A 16,063-nucleotide genomic window follows, 5' to 3' on the forward strand; every position below is an offset into this window, starting at 1 on the left:
TGCTTCCAGTTTCAGCATTACATTACACCATCTTTGAGCTGTATGATTTATGTGTATGAAGAATCCCACCTCATGTACAATCAAAATAGGAGCCAGCATACCGTCACTGATATCCGTAGACTTCTTTTTAGCAAAGTGATCATTTCTATCATCACCCACAGGCCGCATGTTTGTCTATAAAATAAACATAATGTAGTGCAACTGGGGGCTGTTTTTCATTTGAGACGACATATTTTGCATTTCAGAGAGGAGGATTGCGACATTTATGATAACAGAGGTGTTGTGTACAACTAAAAATATACTGAAAACAAAGATGATGAGACTTACCAAACAAAAGCGCTGGCAGGTCGATAGACATACAAACAAACACAAACATACACACAAAATTCAAGCTTTCACAACCAACGGTTGCTTCATCAGGAAAGAGGGAAGGAGAGGGAAAGACGAAAGGATGTGGGTTTTAAGGGAGAGGGTAAGGAGTCATTCCAATCCCGGGAGCGGAAAGACTTACCTTAGGGGGAAAAAAGGACAGGTACACACTCGCACACACACGCATATCCATCCGCATATACACAGACACAAGCAAAATAGGAGCCAGCATACCGTCACTGATATCCGTAGACTTCTTTTTAGCAAAGTGATCATTTCTATCATCACCCACAGGCCGCATGTTTGTCTATAAAATAAACATCATTTAGTGCAACTGGGGGCTGTTGCTTGTGTCTGTGTATGTGCGGATGGATATGCGTGTGTGTGCGAGTGTGTACCTGTCCTTTTTTCCTGCTAAGGTAAGTCTTTCCGCTCCCGAGATTGGAATGACTCCTTACCCTCTCCCTTAAAACCCACATCCTTTCGTCTTTCCCTCTCCTTCCATCTTTCCTGATGAAGCAACCGTTGGTTGTGAAAGCTTGAATTTTGTGTGTATGTTTGTGTTTGTTTGTATGTCTATCGACCTGCCAGCGCTTTTGTTTGGTAAGTCTCATCATCTTTGTTTTTAGATATATTTTTCCCGCGTGGAATGTTTCCCTCTATTATATTCATAAAAATATACTGAGCAAGATATTCTATGGGTAAAGCAACATACAATGTCAGTTCCAATGGAGGAGACCCATTGTAGTAGAAGAAAGTCTTCTAAAGACTACCCCACCTGTGATGTCAATATTAGTCACTTATACAATGCATTTAAAGTCAAATTACCAGAGATGAAAGTTAATGAAATGGAGTATAGAAGGGTATTTCTGAAATACTTTGCAAATCTATCATTTGGAAGCCCAAGGTCAGATACTTGTAAGACATTTGACTCGTAGCACCTTGAGGGGAAAGGACACTCACAAGAGAACAGAAAAGCTGAGAAGACACTAGAACTGCACCATGGGAAGGCAGAAAGTGCAATGACAAACATGAAAAATGATGTGACATCTTCATATTCCTGGGAGTAACACACATACATTAGCAGTTGATATGCAAAAAGTATTGTTTATTCCAACTTTTAAACACTTAGATATGTTCTACTAATGCCAGCTTTCATATTACAACTTCATTGTTCATGGTCCTGACAACAGTGAGGCAATAATGTGTTCGTGTCATAAGGGTGAAGGGTCTCGTAGACCTAAGAACATAGCATGATGTCTGTTCCATGTCCTGAATTGCACTGAAAATACTGTCAGTGTAACTGGTAAAAAAAAAAAAAAAACCTTGTGAGTTGGAGTGAACTGTTGTGGACAAAGCAAAAACCGTGTATATAAGTACAGGGTTTTGCTATGTTGCTATCTCCTTGATACCCTTCACCCTTATGCCACAAACACATTATTGCCTCACTGTTGTCAAGAGCATGAACACAGAAGTTGTAACACAAAAGCTGGCAGCCGTACGCAAGGGACGAACCGGAAGTTGTGGTTAGCGAGAACTTGCAGCTGTTTAAGTGATGTTTCTGATAAGATGGCGTCAGTTGTCGAGCAGTCGCAAGTGCAGAAGCATCAACACAGAATAGTTATGCCGCATTATTTTAGGAGGAGAAGGTATTCTCGCCTTTCAGTGTATAAAGCTATTGATAATATAGCTATTACTATGAAGAGTGGAATAGGTGCGCAAGTTTTTCTGCGTGGCCCTTCAGTGTTTTGTGGAAGCGTACTGAATTTTACACGTACTAATGCGGATGCTAGAGCACATAGTAGTGGTTGGGTTACTGGGGCTCTACTATGTGGTGGTAAAGTGGAGATTGTATCTGGGCTGGAGACTTTCAACAGCCAAGAAGTTATTGATTATCGCACATGTCAGATGTGTGAAGTGTATAACAAAGATCGTGGTACATCTTATTATATGTCTACAATGCCGTTGGTTGTTGGGACGAGGAATCATCGTAAAGTAAATGAATCGGAGTCTGTGCCCATATGTGTTAAAGTTGCTCTGAATTGTGCTAAGATTAAAGTTGTTGGTGATGTCATGCATTACTACAGGGACTGAAATAATGTATTTATCCTTTCCTTCTCTCCCATCTGAAAAAAGTTATGTAACTGATGGTGTACAAAAAGTACTTACTTCATCACACTTTTCTTTACCAATTAAGACACTCAAAATGGAAGAAAAGGACTTTGTTAACTTCCTGGCTGCCACTGATAAAGTCATAAACACAAAAAAGGTACACATCAGTTCAGCTGCATAAATTAAAATCCTTTACCTAGAATAGCATACGTCAAAAGAACATTCAGTGACATTGATCGGTGGGAAAGTGTAAACGTTCTAAGAAAGGAAAAATTGTTGACAATTTCATTCATACACAACTTTCAGTATTGCCACATGTTCGACGATTGTCTGCTGAGAAAAGGATTTGCTTGCTGTGGTACCTTTTGCACCACATCACCATCGGCAGTATTTTACTGATCTGTGTAATGATACTGGAAACAGAAGATATTTCTTGCGTGTTGTTTAAATCTCTTATATTTAGGTATGTTTTGTCAATCATTGTCTGTTGGACTTAGCACATTTAGTCTGAATAAGATCATGTGTTAAGGCTTCTTCTGCTCCCAAATTTTTAATTTTCTTTTTCTGGACAATTCAGTGTATTTTTCTCTGGACTTGCGATATAGTTAATATTTCCTGGAGGTTAATAAATGTATTAATACAGTAAAATGTGTGTGCTAATTTTGTATGTTGTACGATAAACATCATATGAATTCGCAGTTGCGAATAAAGACTACCATCAGCTGTAGAATGGAATGATGACAATGGAAATTTGTGCTGGACTGGGACTCGAACCCAGATTTCCCGCTTTTTGCCAGCGGTCGCTTTACCATTTGGCTATCCGTGCACAACTCAAGGCCAGACCCAATCTTCCCTATGTCATCAACCAAATGTCTATGATCTGTACTCGCACATCCATTATGTGTATTCCTGTACAGATCAGATATTGCGTTTGAAAGTCGCATGCCCGGTATCGGCAGATAAATAAAATATTGCAATGGTGGTGGTGTTCTGATGACGATACACTGCGGCGACCACAGCCATTACTAAACACATCAGATGACTTTACAATTGTGAATAATGACTAGCACAAGCTGTAGAATGGAATGACGACAGTGAAAATTTGTGTTGGACTGGGACTTGAACCCGGGGATGCGACTTTTAAACACAACGTTTGATCTGTATGGGAATACACATAATGGATGTACGAGTACAGATCGTTGACGTATGATTGACAACACACGGAAGTCTGTGTCTGGCTGTGAGTCATGCACAGATAGCCAAATGGTAAGGCGACTGCACAATATAAGTGGGAAATTCGGGTTCAAGTCCTGGGCTGGCACAAATTTTCACTGTCATCATTCCATTCTACTGCGGATGGTAGTCATTATTCACAATTGTGAATTCATCTGATGTGTTTAGTAATGGCTGTGGTCGCTGCGGTGCATTGTCATCAGAATGACATTGGCACTGCAATAGTGTATTTATCTGCCAATACTGTGCATGTGACTTTCAAACACAACGTCTGATCTGTACGGGATGAGTCTTGCTTGGATACCCAAATGGTAAGGTGACCGCTCGCGATAAGCGGGAAATCCGGGTTCGAGTCCCGGTCCGGCACAGATTTTCATTGTCTTCATTCCATTCTACAGCTGATGGTATTAATTATTCGCAATTGCAAACTCATCTGATGTGTTTAGTAATGGCTGTAGTCGTATCAGTGCAACGTCATCAGAATAACACCGGAATTGCAGTATTGTGTCGTACAATACTGTTTTTGTTGTATCTCAAAATATTGCCTTTGGTCATTACCACATTTAGGATGTTAGGTCTTCAAATGTTTCCCCAACACACAATCTCACATTTCAGCTATGTCCACTGTCCAGCACCCTCACTGGATTTGTTTGTTTTTGACTTCTTCTTATGGGGTTACCTAAAAAGTGAAGTGTACTGTAACAAACCTCTTACACTCAGTGACCTGAAAGTTGCAATAAGTCAGGAAATTGCTGCTGTTTAAACTTTTAATATGTATTCACGAACAAGGCCACTATCTGCCTGGCGTTATTTTTAAAATGTTAAAAAGTAACAGTTAATAAATTGGGTACATTACCAACTGTAGTGATATGAGAACATTTTGTATATGATCAAAATAGGGCTAATTATACTAGTTTGAAATTCATGCACCCTTTTATTACCCATCAGTAAGAAAGTCTTCAGTTTCTTAACTCTTCTTTCGATCTGTTGCTGTAATGTCAGATTGCTCCAGAAAATTTGGGGGTCTAAATGCTTTTTTCCACTGTGCAAAGTTGGAAGATATTCATACCAAATCTAAAATTTGCTGGATTTCCTGAATTCTTCTACTTTCAAACGCTGTGATCTGTCACCTATACTTAACTGTTGCAACCTGTAGCTCACAACTTTGCTAAACTTTGTGTATGTAACTGCCAAGTCACCTCAAAATGTAAGATTAGTGCATTTTTTCTGTTATATAGTGATAGTAACTCTCTCTCTTGGCGTACTGCAAATTCGCATCCTGAAGGTAGGAATTGACCAGCCATTATATACATATCCTTGTAATTTACTCATTAATTTGTTTAATCTGATCAGACACAAGAGCATCAGCATTGAAGTTGTTTTCATACATTTTGATTTCTGACAAATCTGTAAAAGTTTTGTACTTTGACTTTCTTTGTGTGAAATATCTAGTTAAAAATATTGACAATGGCTGATAAGAATTGTAAATTTCTAACTCGCATATCTTGCGAAAATAGTTCCAAAGTAATTGTAATCAGCAGTAATTAGTGGACACGATTTAAAATGATACTCTTTATGCCTAAATCATTTCATTAAGGGATATAATTTGTTTTAGTGCTGACATGATTTATATTTGCAGTTTGTTGAGTCAAAATAATATGATCAATGAAGAGTATTCTACAAAATATTAAGTTTGCCGGTACATTAGCTAAAGCAGCCCTCACATGCTCATTATTATTGACTCAATAATATTGTGTCACTATATTGCACAAAAGTGCAAGGTGAAGAAATGGCTTGGTACTATAATGCAGTATACTTGTACAAGACACATCAGAACTGCGCGTTCATATCGAACATGACATTCAACGATATGGTGTGTAGCAGCTCAGTTGCTTACCCTGCAAAACACTAGCTGAAGTTTAGACGCAGAATTATCAAAACAAGCCACAGAAGCTTTCACTAACATTTTAATGGACAAGAGATTCTTCCATTGCTGCACCAGAACTACTAATTACAAGTTATACAAGTGAACTGTATAATTAAAAATCCACATGTGGTATTTTCTTTGTATTTTGCTACTGTAACAGCTGTTGCAAATAAAGACTTGTTGCTTGATGTATTTACTGGGGTCAGTGATGTCGTGCGGACATGGAATCGGTGTGTTGTGGACAATATGAGGACCACGTTTTGTCGTCCTTGGCAAATTTGTAGGGGAGATGGGTAGCCATTGTTTTCTTCTGACCTGTTCTAATATGTACCTGTTTCTTGATGACTGAGGTGAGCACTTGTTCAGTGCACTGTGGTATTGTGCTATGTTTTGCTTGTATTATATATTAAGGGAAAGGGGAGTGTGAAACGTGGTGTAGCGACATATCCCACATGCATCTATCAAAATGATATATTTACACTGATCTCAACTTTAATAAGTTTTCTTCATGTGTTCTCTAGCTTTTCCCCAGCAGGTAGTTGTTTTAATACACATTGTCCTTGCTGAAAAATAAATTGCTGCAAGCTCCAGTAATACAGTTAGCATTTGTTTCTGTTTTTCAGATCCACCCTGGCAATGGATTGTCACAGCTTATTTGTGGAGAGTGCCTTTACAAAGTGGAACTGTTCAATGAATTCAGATCATCAGCACTGAAATGCGATAAGATGCAGCAAGATTACAGACAGTTATGGGATACACATCTTTTGTCTGAAATAGATAGAGTAAGATCAAGTTATGTAGTTTGTTGTATAAAGCAATGCGAGGGTAAGGTGAAAACTTCTCAAAATGGTATAGATGCCTTGTGTTTTGTTAAATGGGTATTCTGAAATACTGTGTTGTTATAAAATTTATTGTTTTGGGTACTTGATTGCCGATGGAAATCTGTCTAAAATTGATAAAGGTTTAGAGCGAGTCTACTCCCACCTTCAAATGTTTAAGGAATGTGTGACTGAATAAAAATGTGGTTGTATTTCTCCTGAAGATGATCCACCTAAAGGACATTCTAAATTAAAAACCACAAACGAAATTGTTGTGGAGAAAGTGTCAATATGGCGTCAGATTATCTGTGTTAAAGGAGAGCTTCTGTAAAGACTGGAAGGTAGGAGATGAGGTACTGGCTGAAGTAGAGCTGTGAGGACGAGGCGTGAGTCATGCTTGGGTAGCTCAGTTGGTAGAGCACTTGCCCCAAAAGGCAAAGGTCCCGAGTTCGAGTCTCGGTCCAGCACACAGCTTTAATCTGCCAGGAAGTTTCGAGTGCCAACTTGGTTGAATGGTGACCAAAAGCAAGTGCGAAAATGAACTCTCAGCAAAGTTTCAATCTTCAAAGAGAATTAAACTGATTTTGTGCACAGTTTATTGCTGTAGGTGCGACATGTGTTCATTGTGCCGTGTTCGAAATGAAATAGGAATAAAAACAGTTGTTGGAAAACATTGGTCCAGCAACAAAAAATGTGAAGTTTATTTCGTGTACTGAAAAGGTTATTGCCAGTGTTTTCTTGATGGTGGTAGGGATTCGGGTAATTGGTATCATGTGATGACTAAGGCAAATGCTGTGCATGTCTTCTGGACCAACTGAATGCTAAAGTTTTTGACAAGAGGCCAGGATTGCAAAAGAAGGGTGAATAGTCATTTTTTATGAGGACTGCACATTCCCACAAACGGTCTTTGGCAATGGGAAATAAGGATTTGAAATAAGAATTCTTGTAACAATCAGTCTTATCAGATTTGACACTGTCTGGCTGCAATCAGTTTCCCAAGCAAAAAAAAAAAAAAAAAAAAAAAAAAATTAACAACCGTGTAGAGGTGGTGTTGAGTGACGAACAGGCACATTGAAAGAATTTTAAAGTCATGATTTACTGCCAAGAGCTGCCGATAAAATTTCTTTGTTAAAGAACCCATTTCAGTCCACAGATCATCATCAGATTCATAAAAGCTTTTATATCTTCATACTAGGCAATAAAATCAGTGGCACCAGTTAATAAAATTCATGAATTTCTCACTGTTGTCAAATAGTAAAAAATTATGTCGTCAGTCATAAAAATATGTGAAACAGTGCACTCATTCATCTTATATTAATAGTCAGCCTTAGCATTCCGAATGTTGGCTAGAAACTGAATCCAATGAAGGTCTGCGGACCAAAGAGGGTTGTTCATTACAGAACCTCTGTCAGTAGCTCTTGGCGGTAAATCGTGCCAATCTTCACTTATTGAAGAGCTGTGGAAGACCACCTTCTTAAAACTTTGGAAGTCCTGCTTAAGAGCTGAAGATACAAGTTGTCTTTATTTAATGTGCCTGTATGCCACTCAGTGTCTATCCTATGTTGTGGATAGCAATATACCCTTTCCATATTGTTGTATTCCATCCCACATTTTGCATTGTGTGACCAAACTTTTTTAAATCACAGTATTGTATGGACTAAGATGCTCTTTTGTCTTCAAAAAATCGCCTCCAAAATTCAGATGCATCTTATGCTTGAAAATAATATAAAAATGTCCAATGTTTGATTTAAAATTCCTGCCAGTCTTAAAAATGGCCATATATTTGATGCCGTGGAGAACCTCTCTCTACCTGGCAACATTGGATTCAACTGGCAGTAGCAGTGTACCAATGCGACGAACAAGAGTTTTGGGAATTCACAAGCTTGCTAACACTGTCTCTCTCCCACCCTGCCAACACAAACCCAGAACACTGCCCAGCCTTTGATGCGTCATTGCAGTCTGTGGTGCCAGTGAATTTCAGTTGAAAGTGATGTGTGTTAGTATTAACAGTACAATATCTTTGTAGTAGCTAGTTTCATAATGGGAAAAAATAAAAAAGTATTCATATGATGCGGGGTAAAATTTGAAAATAATACCATATGCAGAAGAATGTGGAAACAGAGCAGCTGAGTGGCATTTCGGCCCTCCACCAACAGTTAAAAAACCATACGCGATTTGCAGGCTAGTGAAGAAGAACTGAAAAAATGAAGAAGACTAAATGTGCAAATAGAGGACTGAATGGAAAATGGCCAAAACTGAATACGATGATTTTAAGGGATTTTAAAGGTCAGTTCGGTTTTATAAACTAAAAAACTCGTTTTTAGTCTGGCTTTGCAATCTAATAATAAAAATGATTAAAATGTTATTGTTTAAAAAATTGCTTAAAAATTAAATGCATCATGTAGTCCATAAAATACAGTAATTTTGGCTAACATTTTGAGTTCAGTGAGAGAAGTTATGGCAGGCATAGACGGATATTTTGCTTACCCTCTAGATCTGCACTTCATGTATGGACTTCACTCTCTGCAAAAGGTGTAATAAATTTGACCTAAAATGAGACTATATTGAAAAAACAAATTGTTTTGTGATGCATACATCCTGTCACTGCTAGTCCATGAACTTTTCGTTTTGTTGTCAGGCAAATTTGAAAATCACATTGTCTGAAAGGAAATTTGTAATAATATCGAGTCATGCCCTGACTATAACAAAGTAAGTAAATATTTATAAATGATAGAGTCAGCAATCAGTCATCCTTTTTGCACGTTTTATTACGCAAATCCAGATTTCAGCTAGTGCCTAGCCATTATCAATGCACTGTTTCCTAGTCCCAATGTGTGTTAGTTAGTTCCCTGTTGGGAACAGCGAGCTAACATGCATCAAGATAAAAAAAAATAGAGCATTGATAATGGCTAGGCGCTAGCAACAGGGAACTAACACGCACAGAGATTAAAAAATAGTGTATTGATAATGACTAGGCTCCAGCCGAAATCCGGATTTGCAAACAAAAAACGACGATGGATTGCTGCACTCTATCATTTGTAAATACATAACAGTCGCTGAGTGCACCCACTTTCCTAATGGAAGCTAACTTGATGAGTAAGCATTGTCACTATGCTTCATTTTTACTGCCCGACACTTCAGTGTACCTCTGCTTTGTTTCACTCTTAATAACACTTAAATTTAATTTCCTCATGTTATAGCGAGAACAAACAAAATTTATGAAACATAGTACTTCATAGAACAACACCTAAGATACAGGTTTTGCATAGCACTGAACACATTGACTGGACAAGAGCAATTAGCATAAGGAATAGACTGAACATTCATTTGTGAGCACTTAAATAATGCTGTTTCTTTGGCGGCTCACAAGAGCATGTCAGGGGGCTGACTCAGGTGGCCCCTATAAGTGAATCTGTGAACTGTACAGACGTGAGTGAAGATACATCACTACTCTTTTCTTAGAGGGTGTGAAAACTACAAATGTACGTAAAAACATGACACTCCGGAAAAAAAAAGCACTGATACCGTGAAAAAAAGAACACTGATCTCGCAAGGCACTGAGATTACGAGTCAGGGAAAACACCAATGATTGTGTCGACATCCATTTCGTCACCCGACGACGGCGGCTGCTGCATCATGTAGCGGGCACACACTGGCGAGTAGGGGCGGAAGTAATGAGGGGGCGGGTTGGCGTGTTATCCCCCCCCCCCACCCCACCCCACCCCTTGTGAGAGGCCAGCAGTCGGTGCTGGAGGCATCAGCGGGGGTGTCAGACGACGGCTGCACAGGATTCAGCAGTGGAGGTGGCTATTGCGGCGACAGGTGCAGCAGGGGCTGCAACGGTGACAGTAGTCAAGGAGAGGAGGCAGAGGCAGGAGCCCCAGACAACAATCTGCCAGGCAGCAACCCCTTCTGTGGTGTGAGCCAGACCATTTGCGACACAGGAACAGGCATTAGCAGCAGCGGGAGAGGCAATGTACCGTCCAGAACAGGGTCCACCATGCACAGATGCAGCTGGTCAAAGTGACAAGACGTCTGCCCATCAGGAGTGCAAATGGCACACAAGTGCGGGCGACGGTCGATGATGGCAGGGACCCAGTTTGCTCGACAGCCAAAGCCATGAGCCCAGACAGGTGCACACAGCTGAAACTGTCATGGAGCAGGTGACGCTAGCTGACGCAGAGTCAGGTTAGCACCCATGTAGCAGCTCTCCCAGGCTCTTATTCACCACTGCTCTTGTTTCCCACTGCAGTGAAATGGTACAAACTCAAAAAATTGTCCAAAGCAGCTTCAGGGGACCTACCAGATACAAACTTCGGCATCTGAGTTTTAGACGTCTGAACCATGCATTTGGTCTTACCATGAGATTGAAGATGAAACGGGGGAGTTGTGAGATGGCAAAAACCACTAACCTGACAAAAAGATGCAAATTCTTGAGAAACAAACTTGGAAGCCGTTATCAGTAACCATGTATACAGAAGTCCCTCAATTCCAAAAATCTTGGACAGGACCAAAGTAGTGGCCGCTGCAGACATGGATGGACAACATACCATGTAGGGAAATGTGCAATAGGCATCCACTACAATGAGCCAATACTGATTTAGAAAGGGCCCAGCAAAATCAAGATGTAGAAGCTCCCATGGCGCTGTGGTCTTGGCCAGGGGCAAAAGATGCCCACAGGGGCTTCTGTTGCTGAAGACAGTTAGTGCAAGTGATCATAAGCTGCGTAATGTCCCCAGCTGTGCCCAGCCAACATACATGCTGGCGGGCAAATATTTAGTGCGAGAGGTCCCCCAACGACTGACGTGCAGAAGCCGCAGTACATTACGGCATAAGGAAGCAGGAATCGTAACTCGTGGAGCAGTGTCCTCCGTAGCTAACAAAAGAACCCCATCAAACACAGAAAGGTGGTGCTGGAGGAAGAAGTAGTTATGAAAGGATCAGAGACATGGCTGGGGGTTTCTCTGGCCAAACATGTTGCACAAATTAGAGGACTCAACTAAGTACAGAATCCATGGTGATGGCTGACGCTATCATGGCATTCGTGATGGGGAAAACCATTGACCGCATTCTGGTTCTCAGTATCTAAATAGAAACAAAGTAACTCATCCTGATTGAACCCTGGGTCCATCCCGGTCGGAAGGCGAGATAAGGCATCAGTTTTGCCATGTTGTGCCATCGCCTGGTAATAGATCTGCTAATGATAACTGAAGAGGAAGAGAGAGAGCCCATTGCCACAAATGATGTGCTGCCTTGTCCGGCACGGAAGCTGAAGGGTTAAAAAGGGCAACAAATGGCTTGTGGTCCATGATTACATGGAACTTAGACTCACATAAGAAGATGTGAAATTTCTTGAGGGCAAACACTATTGCTAAAGACTCCTTTTCAATCTGAGAATACCACTGCTGAGTGGGAGTTTGTCTTAGAAGCGTAAGCAATGGGATGTTCAAACCCATCCATGTATTTATGCGCCAACACTGTGTGAGAGGTATCTGTAGCCAACTCTAGATGCCGACCTGGCGGAAAAGTGGCCAGACACAATGCAGACTGAAGCTTAGTCTTAAGCAAAGCAAATGTTCGGTCACAAGCTGGGGACCAGAAAAAAGGCACAGTTTTACACAAAAGCACGTTCAGAGGCTGAGCAACAGTGGATGCATCTTTACCTAGAAATGCCTGCAGTTCCTTAATCGAGGTCAGCTGCAGCAAAGCTGTGGTTGCATCAGTATGGCCATGCAACGGCTTGACCCCTGTATGAGAAACCTCAAAACATAGGTACTCAATTGGCGGCTGAAAAAATTGAGATTTGGATAAACTGCACTTTAGACCCACAGACTGCAAAACAGAAAACAACGATCAGAGATTGCTAAGGTGGTCTTTGGTGGAAATACCTGAAGTGACGATATCATCGAGGTAATTGATGCAGCTGGGTACAGAGCCTGTAGGCTATTCTAAAAAATGCTGAAAAATTGCTAGCACGTAGTGACGCTAAAAGGCAAGCGTTGATATGGGTACAGGCAGAAAGGTGTATTGACAATGAGAAGATGCTCAGTAGCCTTATCAGAGGGAAGTGTATGCTTCTGATAAATCAATCTTGGAAAAATAGTGGCTGCCTGGCAATTTTGTGGGCAACTCATCAGGGCAGGTCAAAGAGTATGTATCTGTCACGGACAGTGCATTAATTGTGCCACTGAAGTTGCTACGGAGGCGAAGCTTACCCATTATCTTCTTAATGACTACTAGTTGTGTAGCCCATTACCTGGAAGAAATAGGTCGAGTGACATTGAGTGATGTCCAAACCATCTAATTTGGCATTGACAGAGCGACACAACGTGACAGGCACCTGCCACACCTGAAACAAATGAGGGCAGGCAGATTCTTTAATGGTAACGTGGGCCTGAAAACCAGTACCACAATTGAGCATAGGGGAAAACGGAGACAAAGCTCAGAGCAGAGGGTCTCCAGCTGCTGATGTGGAACTTAATCTGACACGAAATTTACCTTATGACAATAGAGAAACTGAAAGGAAATGCTTCTAACCAGAACAGGTCTGCGGTAAGAGAATGAATCCTCAACAAGGCAGGTGAGAGAGCGAACAAAAAATTTGTAAGAGACAGGAGTGGACAACTGACCTAGGACCAGATTCTGCTGTTAATTGGAGCAAACCGACATCCGTGAAACCTGTATGAGGGGAGAGGCACGCAAATCCATGTATGTTTACTGAAGTCACTGCAGTTCCTGTATCCACTTGCATTTTTAGCAGTTTATTAAACTCATGCAAGTCGATAAACAATGTGTTTAGGGAAACAGTCATTATAGAGGTATAGTTTACGCACATTGACAGTGCGCACCACATTTGAAGAGGAGTTTGCACACCAATGCAATGTGGCCTTTGTTTCAACATTTGTTGCAAACTACCCAACGCTTAGGGCACCCAGCACACATGTATCAGACAAAGCAGTACGGGCAAGACAGAAGGGGAACATGCAGCTGTTGTTGTGACGCCGCCTGTTGCTGCTGTGGCCATAACCGACGCTGCTCCATGCAGTGCTGTGATGCGGGTTGTAAGGTTGTACTGCTGCAATGGCTTACCCGTCATCCTGAACAGTTGCAGCATGCCCAACACGAGTTGACTGAGCAACACTCCCCTCACACAGCAATCTGATACTTCCCCTGAAGCAGCAATCTGGTCACCTATGACCCGTGACATTTCAAAAGACTGTTCTATACAGAGCATGGCTGTAAGTTTCGGATTCTCATTTTGAAGTGCTTTTTTGCCAACTTCCCTATCCGGAGCCATACAAATAATATCACCACACACCATGTGGTCAGCATAGGATTTGTGAGTGGTACTTGTGGCAAATTTACAATGAAGGCTCAACTGCGTAATTTCACAGTCCGGGCTTTGTAAGATTGTTTAGGGCATTTCTGACGGCAGTAAAATTCTACATGTGTCGCAGTGACACGTGTTCTGTCACAGTAATCAGTTGAGAGAAGCTTGCACATTTCGTCAAATGATAAGATGGTGGTTCTTGCCTGAAGTGCAAGTTGGCGCAACAACTGATACATGCACGGCAAAAGCCAGGAAAGAAAGGTTTCCTTCTCCTACTTGGAAAACCTGGAAATGTCAGCATAACCTGGAAATGTCAGCATAACCGTGTGCCAGTATATAAGCGGGTCTGGGAACTGTATGGGTGTGCTCTCTCTGAAATTGCGCATGTCATGAGTGATGGTACATCAGGTCATTTAGCTCATATTTTGTACAACTTTGTATTATTTTATAGCAAACATGTAAGCAAAATTTCATTCTAGTTTGAGATGGTAAAGTGGGAACATTTGGTCCACTTGGCATGGGATGACCCCATTATATATTTTGTGGAACTAGGCTCAAACTTTAATGCACAAATATCTTATGATACCAGTATTTAAAGTAAAGCTTCACTTAATTGCTGAATATTGTCTCATCAACACTACTACTATTATTATTGTTGTTGTTCCCCTGTCAGGTATCTTGGAGTTCATCACCAGATGGCAATGGCAGGTTCCGACTACCATCACTGACACTGCCACGTGTAAAGACAGAACCTCCCAGCTGTGATGCATCATCCCCAGCCACAAGACCATCAGAACAACCCAAGGATGTCGACAAGGAGGCATGCCCAACAGAGATTGACCACGAAGAAGTGTAATAAGTTTTTCCCTTTTTTATTGCAAGTACATTGTAGTGAATACCTTTCATGTAGTTTTCATCTGTACATTTTGTTTTTTTAAAAAAAGTGTTCAGCATGTAGCTATATTTACAGATAATTTGTGGTGTGAATGTAAATGACTCCTTCCACATCATTACCATATGACATGCAGAGAAATCCATGGAACATTAAGCAAACTACATCTACATCCACATCCATACTCCGCAAGCCACCTGACGGTGTATGGCAGAGGGAACCTCGAGTACCTCTATCGGTTCTCCCTTCTATTCCAGTCTCGTATTGTTCGTGGAAAGAAGGATTGTCAGTATGCCTCTGTGTGGGCTCTAATCTCTCTGATTTTATCCTCATGGTCTCTTCACGAGATATACGTAGGAGGGAGCAATATACTGCTTGACTCCTCGGTGAAGGTATGTTCTGAGAACTTCAACAAAAGCCTGTACCGAGCTACTGAGCGTCTTTCTTGCAGAGTCTTCCACTGGAGTTTATCTATCATCTCCGTAATGCTTTCGCGATTACTAAATGATCCTGTAACGAAGTTCACTGCTCTCCATTGGATCTTCTCTCTCTCTTCTATCAACTCTATCTGGTACGGATCCCACACCGGTGAGCAGTATTCAAGCGGTGGGCAAACATGTGTACTGTACCCTACTTCATTTGTTTTCGGACTGCATTTCCTTATGATTCTTCCAATGAATCTCTGTCTGGCATCTGCTTTACCGACTATTAATTTTATATGGTCATTCCATTTTAAATCACTCCTAATGCCTACTCCCAGATAATTTATGGAATTAACTGCTTCCAATTGCTGACCTGCTATTTTGTAGCTAAATGATAAAGGATCTTTCTTTCTGTGTATTCGCAGCACATTACACTAACCTACATTGAGATTCAATTGCCATTCCCTGCATCATGAGTCAATTCGTTGCAGATCCTCCTGCATTTCAGTACAATTCTCCATTGTTACAACCTTTTGATATACTACAGCATCATCCACAAAAAAGCCTCAGTGAACTTCTGATGTTATCCACTAGGTCATTTATGTATATTGTGAACAGCAACGGTCCTACGACACTCCTCAGCATCACACCTGAAATCACTCTTACGTCAGAAGACTTCTCTCCATTGAGAGTGACATGCTGCATTTTGTTATCTAGGAACTCTTCAATCCAATCACACAATTGGTGTCATAGTCCATATGCTCTTACTTTGTTCATTAAACAACTGTGGGGAACTGTATCAAACGCCTTGCGGAAGTCAAGAAACCCAGCATCTACCTGGGAACCTGTGTCTACTATGGCCCTCTGCGTCTCATGGATGCATAGCGTGCGCTGGGTTTCACACGATCGTCTTTTTTGAAACCCATACTGATTCCTACAAAGTAGATTTCTAGTCTCCAG

The 16,063-nt window shown here is 41.1% G+C and overlaps 1 protein-coding gene across 3 annotated transcripts in view; it reads left to right on the plus strand.

Moving 5' to 3' along the window:
* The window catches only part of LOC126236001 (uncharacterized), a 78,526-nt gene that overhangs the window by 26,693 nt on the left and 35,770 nt on the right, over window positions 1–16,063 (plus strand). For all 3 annotated transcript variants that reach the window (XR_007544858.1, XR_007544859.1, XM_049945010.1), the window contains exons 2-3: window positions 6,265–6,423; window positions 14,463–14,641. Coding sequence is in view for 1 of the 3 variants with exons in the window: in XM_049945010.1 (XP_049800967.1) it covers window positions 6,265–6,423; window positions 14,463–14,641 (338 nt within the window). In the remaining 2 variants the exon portion in view is untranslated. The remainder of the gene's footprint in view (window positions 1–6,264; window positions 6,424–14,462; window positions 14,642–16,063) is intronic.

This window comes from Schistocerca nitens, chromosome 2, assembly GCF_023898315.1.
Source record: "Schistocerca nitens isolate TAMUIC-IGC-003100 chromosome 2, iqSchNite1.1, whole genome shotgun sequence".
Lineage (NCBI taxonomy): Eukaryota > Metazoa > Arthropoda > Insecta > Orthoptera > Acrididae > Schistocerca > Schistocerca nitens.